The sequence below is a fragment of the Prionailurus bengalensis genome, chromosome E2, assembly GCF_016509475.1.
Source record: "Prionailurus bengalensis isolate Pbe53 chromosome E2, Fcat_Pben_1.1_paternal_pri, whole genome shotgun sequence".
Classification (NCBI taxonomy): domain Eukaryota; kingdom Metazoa; phylum Chordata; class Mammalia; order Carnivora; family Felidae; genus Prionailurus; species Prionailurus bengalensis.
This window is the reverse complement of record NC_057352.1, coordinates 13,125,978-13,135,562: the sequence shown is the minus strand read 5'-3', so window position 1 is coordinate 13,135,562 and position 9,585 is coordinate 13,125,978. Positions and strand designations below refer to the sequence as shown.

General features: G+C 54.3%; 1 protein-coding gene across 1 annotated transcript; it reads right to left on the bottom strand.

The window, feature by feature from the left end:
* Positions 1 to 2,266: 2,266 nt before the first annotated feature.
* On the bottom strand, positions 2,267 to 6,414 carry LYPD3 (LY6/PLAUR domain containing 3). The gene is made up of 5 exons (XM_043598728.1): positions 6,254 to 6,414; positions 5,572 to 5,703; positions 4,605 to 4,775; positions 4,154 to 4,315; positions 2,267 to 3,327 (listed from the first exon to the last, which is right to left on the bottom strand). Exons 1-5 carry the CDS (start codon positions 6,336 to 6,338, stop codon positions 2,846 to 2,848), a joined length of 1,032 nt encoding a protein of 343 aa, XP_043454663.1. The 5' UTR covers positions 6,339 to 6,414; the 3' UTR covers positions 2,267 to 2,845.
* Between the last annotated feature and the right edge of the window lie 3,171 nt (positions 6,415 to 9,585).

Below are 9,585 nucleotides of genomic sequence, written 5' to 3'. Positions count from 1 at the left end.
TGATTTTGGATGTAAATGATTTCTGCCCAACAAAAGTGCACCTGACTGCGTTAAACAGGGAAGGAGGACTTTATTGCGGGGGGGGGGGGGGTGGTTACTGCAGGAAGGAAAAGAAGCCAGCGCTCAGTCTGAACTCAACTGAAACAAAGAGAAGGTGGGTTTTTAAGAGCTGGAGTTAAGGGGAGATCTTAGATCATCTGCGTTTGCTAACTGGCTTTCCCCAAAGGAAAAGGAAACGTGCTTGTGTCTCTGTAACAGGAGGCAGTTTTACAACTGGGGAAAAGGTGCCCACAGAAGTTAGGCTCTCACCCCCTTAGGGAAACTGGGAGACAGGGGGGCAATCTCCTTAGATGTTTACATTCCAAAGAGATGGTTCCCAGTTCCCCTGAGACCGACATTTCCTGGATTGTAAAACTGGCAAGCGGCTTTTAAAGATATTTACATATCTCTCAAAGGCACGGAGCAAGAATTTATAATGACAAGTTTTCTAAAGTCAATGCTCTAAGAAAAGCGAGGTCTGGGACCCCTGTGGTTAGGCCATCTGGATTCGGGAAGGGCCTGGGTGAGAGGGAGGTCAGCGGTTTAAAAACAGAGAGAAGTAGGGGTGCCTGGGTGGCTCAGTTGGTCGAGCATCCAATTTCGGCTCAGGTCATGATCTCACAGTCCGTGAGTTCGAGCCCCGCGTCGGGCTCTGGGCTGACTGGGTGGCTCAGTTGGTCGAGCATCCAATTTCGGCTCAGGTCATGATCTCACAGTCCGTGAGTTCGAGCCCCGCGTCGGGCTCTGGGCTGACAGCTCGGAGCCTGGAGGCTGCTTCAGATTCTGTGTCTTTCTCTCTCTGACCCTCCCCCATTCATGCTCTGTCTCTCTCTGTCTCAAAAATAATAAACATAAAAAAAAAACTTTTAAATAAAATAAAAACAGAGAGAAGACTATCTAAAGTTTAGTCGAGCTGAGGGAAAAGTCACAGCTATCTTGGTCACGCTCAGTAAAGCCAAACCATGCCTCTTGGGTTCACATCTGGGTTCCAGTGACTTTTAGCTGGGTGACCTGGGGCAAGTGTCTCAACCTCTCTGGGTCTCGTCTCTTCATCTTATAAAATGCAGATGATTAATACTTACCTCACAGAATGGTTGTACAAATTAAGTGTGTTAATGCAAATACAGCACTTAACACAGTACCGGATACATGGATGGTCTGCTGTGGTGCTAAATCACTTTACCAATTGTGAGCTTTGGTCTCCCCAGCCATCCCTTCTGAGAATGTAAATGGAAAATAAGACTGTGGACGCAAACATCCTTGGTACAGGCCTGGCACGTGGTAAGACTTTTTAAAAAAAATTGGGGCGCCTGGGTGGCTCCGTCGGTTAAGCGTCCGACTTCGGCTCAGGTCAGGTCATGATCTCACGGTGTATGGGTTCGAGCCCCGCATCGGGCTCTGTGCGGTCAGCTCGGAGCCTGGAGCCTGCTTCGGATTCTGGGTCTCCCTCTCTCCCTGTCCCTCCCCCGCTCATGCTCTTGTCTCTCAAAAATAAATAAAATAATCGTTAAAAATCTTTTTAAAAAGTAAATGATTAACATTCCATAACTAGTTATTATTGCTGTTGCTCGTGCTCTTATTAATTTTCCATTTTGTCCCTGTAATCATTATTTACTCTTGTTTTGTCATACTACTACTCCCCATTAATAGTGATGTCGGAAATATCACTGTTACTATCTCGCTCTTGCCCACATCTGGTCCCCCTTCCATCAAGCAGTTGCAAAGCCTGCCGGGGCCTCAGGCTCAAGCCAGGCTCTTCCTCCCTGGGGCCCCTACACCTTCATCTGATTGGAGGAGAAGGAGGTGGAGCTTAGACGAACACAGACTGACAGCGGCACCCGTGAGACCTCTGGACAGGTGCGATGCAGTGGTTAAGCCCACCACGCAATCCTTGGGAAACCAAACAGATGACAAGGTGGGTGGGGCCTGGCAATGGGGGACAACCCATTAAGCAGAGTTCCCCTCTGAGCCCAAACCTTGCTAAAAGCCCCAGGCACCCTCGCCACTGCCTAACGCTTTCACCTGGCATCCCCTTCACCAGTGGTGGGATCGCCCACAAGCTGGCTAAACCCCAGGAGAGCACAGGAGTTCCAACCCCAACCTCCCCCCTGGGCTGTGGCTCCAGGTCTCAGCTTCTCTGCGAACGGGTCTTGACACTCCCGCCCTAGCTCGGCTAAGAGGCGACACTAAGAGGTCAGTGTAAGAAATGAGTCCTTCGAAACGCTTATACAAAGGAATTAAACGTTTATTGAGACCTTCATGTGCCAGAAACTGACCACACGGAGGCCTGAGGCGCGGTCCCTGCCCTTGAGGAGCTCACAGTCTAATAAGGAAGTCAGATGCTGAACCGATTCCCACAGAGAGGGGACAGGGAGCAGGGACACCAGCCAGCAGAGGAGGGAACCCTTATCCTGCTCCGCACCCCCCCCCCAAATTCCGGACTGGCTATAAGAAGGTGAATAGAAAGCTTATCAGTGTTTCTCCCATCTTCCCTGTGACAGCCCTGACTTTTCTCTGCCCAGAGACACCATGAGGAGACCAGGGAGAGACAAAGAAGAGGGAGATACACCTGTTGCCTTCCAGAAGCTACAACACCCTGGCAGGATATATATACAACGGTAAATTTATTTCCCAAAGCCGCAAACCAGTGCAGCAGAAGTTGGGGATAGTGGGGGGGGGGGGGGGGGAGATTGGAAGAAGAGGGGCTGGGCCAGCCCAGTCCAGTGAGGAGAAAGGGAAGTCATGGGAAGAGAGGGTACCCAGGGCTGGGGAATAAGGCAAGACGGAAGTTTCTAGATGGCAAAATTCATGGTAGGGTGCCAGCAGCCAAGGCCAACACTAGAGCTGCCAACCCAGCCGAGGAAGTTGAAGAGCCTTTATTATGGGCCCCCCCTCCTGTAGGGTGCTGTCCCATATTCCTGCGGTCCTGGTGGCCAGCGGCACCTCCAGCCAAGCTAGATTCCTCTTTCTGAGAGGTCTCAGGATGTACTTCCCGTGGGGAAGTCTGGCTGGCCGTGGTGGGTTTAGTGGCAGAGACAAGAGTGGTTGGGGCTGGAGTAGAGGTTGTGACAGAGGTGGTTGGGGCCTGAGTGGTGGGCTTAGGAGGGGGCAGCAGGACAAGGGGTGGGATCCGAGGGGAGAAAAAGGTCTTGTTGTGGAGGTCCGAGTTACAGCGGGACCCCTGGCAGCAGGAGCCACTGAGTGTGAACCCTGGGCCTGTCACTGCATCCCGCGTGCAGAACTCGTCCTGGACACAACCCCGCACAGGCAAGGATACAGTCACATTAGCTGCAGGAGGGAGACACAGGGAGGTCGGTGGTTGGAGGGTTACAGAGCCAGAAGGAAACTTAAAGGCAAGACCAGGGCAAGAACCCCCAAAACAGGGGACAGGGGGCTCTACATCCATTAATCCAAAAAGCGCCACTTTGAGAAACACTGTCCCACTGTCTTTGGCACTTGGTGGACCACGTTTTCCATTTTGGAGAGGAAAGGTGTGTAGGACGAACTACAAGTCCCACAATGCCTTGGAAGAAAGTCTGGAGAGTCTGGACAGAGATACACCTCTCATGAGACCAAACAGCAAAACAAACATCCCTCTCATCGTATTTCCCATCTCCCTCTCTCCTGCACCTGCCAAAATTTAGTCTTAAGAATCAGAACTACATCTCCCATAATACACCTGGCAGGAGAGGCGTTTGAAGGACGTCTCCCAGGGTTCCCTGAGACAGAGGCCAGGAGGTGACCTCTCTCCTAGGTGGCTGGGTGGGGACCCTGACCCCTTGAGATTTGAGGAGTCACAACTAGACTCCCTGGATTCTAGAAGCTTGGAGGCTTCCATTTCCCAAAGCACGTCGTCCCACTCTGCACCAGGCAGACCTCTATGGAAATGTATTTCCCAAAAAACCCTCTAGGACAAAAGCAACCGTAGCCCCACGCTGCGTTGGGGATAGGCCTGCATTTCTCACGACGCTCTAGGGTGAGACGAGAACTTTGGCCTACAATTTTCCAGAATGCGTTGGAGATGGGTGCCTCTGGGTAAAGGGACTACCCACCGCCCATGAGGCCAGAGAGGCCACTACAAATCCTGTAGGCCCCCTACTCCCGGCTCGCTCACCTGCCGTCAAGGTGACGTTACCGTCGAAACAGCCCTTGTAGACGCGCTCACTGGCGTTGTAGCAGCTCACGACAGGTGGAGCCGTGCCCCGGCACGCCTCGTGGCTCAGCCCCACGCAGCTGTAACACTCGGCACCGTTGGACGGGTACGCACTCTCATTGCCTGCGAGGGGAGCGCGACGGAAGGAAGGGGTCGAGAAGGTTCAGGCAGCACGGCTTCGCCCAAAGTCCCTCCAGCCTAGTACACCGAGCTCGGCCTCCAGCCGGGCCCCAGCGCCTGGCCCCGCGCTTAGCGTCCCCGCTACGTTGCCTACAGCGACGAGGCCCCGCCTGCCGCCGCGTGGCCCCGCCCCCGGCCCGTGCGGAGTTCTCCCGCCTCCAGCTGGGAATCACCCCAGTGGCTCAGCCGCGGTGTGGCTCCGCCCTCGGGCCTAGGCCCCGCCTCCACCGACCTGCGGGGTTGAGCGCTCGCGACGTGAGGTTGAGTTTGGCGTTGCAGCGGTCCTGGGCGCATTGCTGCAGCTGCATAAAGGCCAGAAGCCCGTGAAGATCCAGTCCGCGGTCATTCTTGCCCGGGAGTCCGGACCCGCAGCCCCGCACTGCCACTGAGAACTGCCCGTGGACTGCGGGGAGGAAGGGGCGGGGTGAGCGGAGGCGGGGGGGCGGGGCCTCGAGTGGACTCCTCCTCCTCCCCCCTCCCCCCGCCACGGCCAGACGGTAGCCAGGCCAGAGTCGAAGGGCAGGGGCCTCAGAAAGCCGATCGCCGGGGGAAGGACGACAGACAGAGGGGCAGAACCTCAAAGAGCTGAGTCCGAGGGAACAGACAGGCTGACAGACTCTGGACAAAATCGAGGAGGAGGGCCAAGAGTGGAGCTAGGACGGGGCTCGGCGGCAGAGGGGCGGAACCGCAGAAAGCATCCTATAAAGGAACCGGGAGACTGACCGAAAGGGCACCGGGTCAGACCGAGGTGGGGTCTCCGGGAACTGTAGCCTCAGAGAAGGGCGGGCTTCCCCCGGGGGTGGGCCAGCGGGGCGGAGCCTCAGTCTAGGGAACCTAGGAGGAGAGCCCTAGAAAGGCCTGCATCACCACGGGCCCGCCTGGATAGAGGATTCTGGCAGGGACAGAGTGGGTAGGGAGGTCTCAGGGGTGGAGCAGAAATGGATAGGGTGTGCCCTCGAAGGGGACCAAGTCCCCGATCCCGGATCTCCCAGTTCACCCCAGGCAGTTACTCGGCAGCCCCTCACCCGTCTAAGCCCTAACGGTAGTGGTGTTAAAGGGCTCCAGCCAGGATGAAAGGGAGTCCTGGAGGGCGTTGAATGGGTGCGGACAAATTCAAAAGAAGGGGCGGGGCAAAAGGAGGCGGGGCCTGGCTGGAGGAGCTTCGAAGGGGTACGAATGGACCCGAGGGCCCCACTCACTGGTCTCCACCGCCCCCACGGCCTCTGTGCAGACGTCCACGCCCGGCGCGCACTTCACGGTCTTGGTCTTCTGCCGAGAGCATCCGTCATCTGCTTTCTGCACGCAGCTGTAGCACTCCAGGGCCCGCGCTCCTGGGGGCGCAGAGCCGAGCAGAACTAAGCGATTCCTACTGAAGCCTCGTCCCCGAAAGGAGAAATAGTCCTTCCCACGCCCTCTGTCCCCGGGACGTGACAATGCTATTGGGGACAGGAGTAAAAATCTCGCCACAAATCTGGTGCCGCTTTCCTTCCAGCCGCCTATGCCTACAGTGGGAGCATCCTCCCCACAGCCCCTTCTGCCCAAGATGGGGGGATCCTTGCTGTGGATGGGAGGGACACCTTCCCCCCCACCCCCCGCCCGTTCTCCGCTCAGAATGGGAGAACTTTTCCCGCAGTCCAGTTAGCTCAGTGAGGGATCGTTTCCCACTGCTCCTTCGGACCAGGGCGGGGGATCCTTCCCACAGTCCCCTCTGGCCAGATTGGGGGACCTCTCTCACAGCCCCCTCGACCCGGGCAGACGACCTTTCCCACAGGCCCCCTCTGCTCAGAATGGGAGATCGTCCCCACAGATCTCCCTATAGGAGAGACCTCCTTCCTAGAGCCCCTACTCGACCTCCTCCATCCCCTCCCGCAGCAGACCCACCTCCTCCAAGCAGCAGCGACAACAGCAGCAGCCAGCCCGTGGTCCAGATCACTGCCTGGGCGCCTGCTTTCCTGGCAGGGTCCATGGCTAGGTCCTGCTCCCTCGGCGTCCCCCCTGGGTGTGCCGCCTCCCAACCTGGGCCCTCTTACCTGAGCCCGGGATGAGTAACCTCCCCCCAGGCAACCCTGGCCTTGCCCAACCGGGCTAAATCAGCGTCCGCTGTGGGGCGGAGCACCCGCCCCTGGGTGCGTCACCCAGCAGCTGCCAAGGAGGGAAAGGGTGGGAGTCAAGGTTCCCCAACAGCTCCCCGGAGAAAGTCTGTGTGTTTGGGGGGTAGAGGGGAAAGTACGGAGGCTCAGAATGGGGAAAGGGTCTACTCAACACGGGGCCCTTGGTATATTTAATGAGTACCTACTATGTGCCAGCTTTGATCGGGACTGCTGTTGGAGGTTAAGACAGAACCGGTGCCTGCCCTCACAGAGCTCACTGTCTGATGGGGGGGGGGGGAGGGGACAGATATTAAGTAATCACACAAATTGTTGTATACAACTAGAACAATGAAGGAAGAAGTGTAGGTAGTTCCAAGGAGGTATGGAGTCTGGAAGTGGGGGCTGGTTGGTCAGTGAAGCTTCCCTGAGGATGTCATTCAAGTTGTGCTCTCGAAGACCCCGGGGGCAGAGCAGATTACAAAGCAGAGGGGGGCAGTGCAAAGATCTAGGGGTAGGAGTAGCCTGGACCATTGTGTGCCTGGAGCTCAGGAAACAAAGAGGAGGAAGGTGGAAATTGAGGCCGAAGAGCCAGGCAGGGGCTAGACGGATCAGGACATTACAGGCCCAGCGAAGAGATTTGAATTAATTCTGAGAAAGGTGGATGAGCTTTGAGAGGGTCTAAATCGGCGGCAGGGAAGGACACAATCAGACTTGCTTTTTAATATGATCAAAATCTGGGAATTAATGCGAATATCCACAAAGAAGAGAGCAGGAAAAAAATGAGTGGTTCACTCACCCCATGGAATATTACACAGCAGTGAGAACAAGCCAACTATTGGCATCTGCAGCCGCGTGGATGAATCTCAAAAACTTTATGTGGAGCTCAAGAAACCTTATGCAGGGGCACCTGGCTGGCTCAGTGGGTGCAGCATGCAACTCTTGATCTTGGGGTTGTGAGTTCCAGCCCCATGTTGGGTGTAGAGAATAGTAAAATAATAATAATAATAATAATAATAAGAAGAAGAAGAAGAAGAGGACTTACCCAAATAAAACATGAGGTTCTAGAACAGGGGTTACCTTGTCCCAAAGGGGCAATAGTGATGAGCCCCCACTATCTTCACACAGGCAATAGTTACATGTGTGTACAAATATGTGAAGAATTATCCAGCTATAGAGGTGCCTTGGTGGCTCAGTCGGTTAAGCATCCTACTATTGATTTTGGCTGAGGTCATGATCTCACAGTTCGTGAGTTCGAGCCCCTTGGCGGGGCTGACAATGCAGATAGGGATTCTCTCTCTCTCTCTCTCTCTCTTTCTCTCTCTCTCTCTCTCTCTCTCTGCCCCTCCCCTGATCGTGCTCTCTTTCTCTCAAAATAAATAAATAAACTTAAAAAAAAAAAAAGAATTACCCAGCTGTGTACTTACATATTTCACTAAGTGTACATTATTTAAAAAGGAAGTAGGGGGTGGGGAGAAAGAAGAAATGTCACTGTGGCCTCTGTGTAAAGCAGGACAAGATTCTGGAAGGAGAGAGAAATGCAGGAGACCAGTGAGGATGCTGGACAGTCTTCCAGGTAAGGAAGAAAAGCATCCCCAGACAGCAGGGAGCTGGCCAGGCACCCACAGCGAGGCCATGGTGTTCTGTTATACCCTAACACAGACGGGGCCACACTGTGACCTGGGGGAGCGAGACACTCAAGACCGCTGCATTACCGTGTCTGAATTCAGAAACAAACAAGAACATTGTGCAAACCACAAAATGACTAAGCGTCCCCATATCCAGGCCAATATAAGTGACTGCTATGTTATGGTATATTATACTGTTATGTTATAGTATTTATATAGATTATGTATTATTTATGTTATATACTATATTACATCATTATATAAGTTACATCTCTCACCTTCCTTTGTTTCTCCCAGCTCATAGATGATTTATCTCTGCCGGGAAAACGAGCGGCTGTGTTCATAAAAATATTACCTGTTCCCCAGACCCTGTTCAGCACCCCCATTCCCAATAATGACTAGCACCTCGGTCATATAGGTGGGGTCACTTGGGATCATGCTGAGGCTCACAGAGAGAAAGTGAATGACTACTTGTGAAGTCATCCAGCATGGGCCCCTGCCTCTCAGCCTTGAAATCCCAGCCCCACTTATGGTTTGCTGTGTGACCCTGAGAAAGTGTCTTCACCTCTCTGAGGCTCTGAGATATCTGTTTTATAATAAAGGAAGGAGTGTCTTTCATGGTGGAATGAGGCAGTGGGCAAAGTATCAACTCTGGCATCAGACAACCTGAAAACTGAATTCTGCCTGCGCCCTCTTGCTGTGTAACCTTGAGCAACTGGGACTCCCTCTCTGAACTTCAGCTGCTTCCTTTGCCAAAAGGGTCCGAAAACCCCCATCTCCTGAGACATAGAATGAGGCAGGGTAATAATACTGTAACTATTGTGCGTTCAGGAGCAGGAGGCCCTGTAGGCCCCAGCCGCGTGGGAGAGTTTCAGGGAGGAACCCCAGCTGGCCAGACCAGAAGAACTAGCATCTTGGGAGGGAGTGGTACCCAAGGGTGGGGAGCCTCCTCTTGCTCAGGCCTGCCTGGATCCCGGGCGCTGACCCCCACCTGGCCCAAGACCAGAGAGCTGAGGGAGGTGTGAATGTGGGGCCTCCACTTACTCTTCCCTGCTCCTGTTCACGGAGGTCACTGCAAAGTGATTTAGAATCTGGTTCCCCAGAGAGGTGGATGCAGGGGTCAACGTGGAGGCAGCTCTCCGGCCGTGGAGGTCATGCCTGGGCCTCAGACAACCCTGGGGCCCAATTTACTATGTTTTCCTGTCCCCTGGGCCAAGGCAGGCTCGGAGGCCAGTGGTATTCCCAGCCTGTCTCAGACCCACTGCCTCTGGGACACACAATTTGGGAAGGGGTGGGGTCAAGGGGCAGGGCTGGCTACCTAATTTGTGAGGCTTGGTGCGAAATGTAAATAGGGGGACCCGGTTCAAAAGGCAGGAAAGAGTGCCATTAAAGGTACTAAAACAGAATTGCATTTTTCCTTTCTTCTGCCATCTTTCTCCACCCCTCCTGGTGTTCAATGTCATGTTCCCAAAGATAAACATCTTGGGCGCTTGAGAGC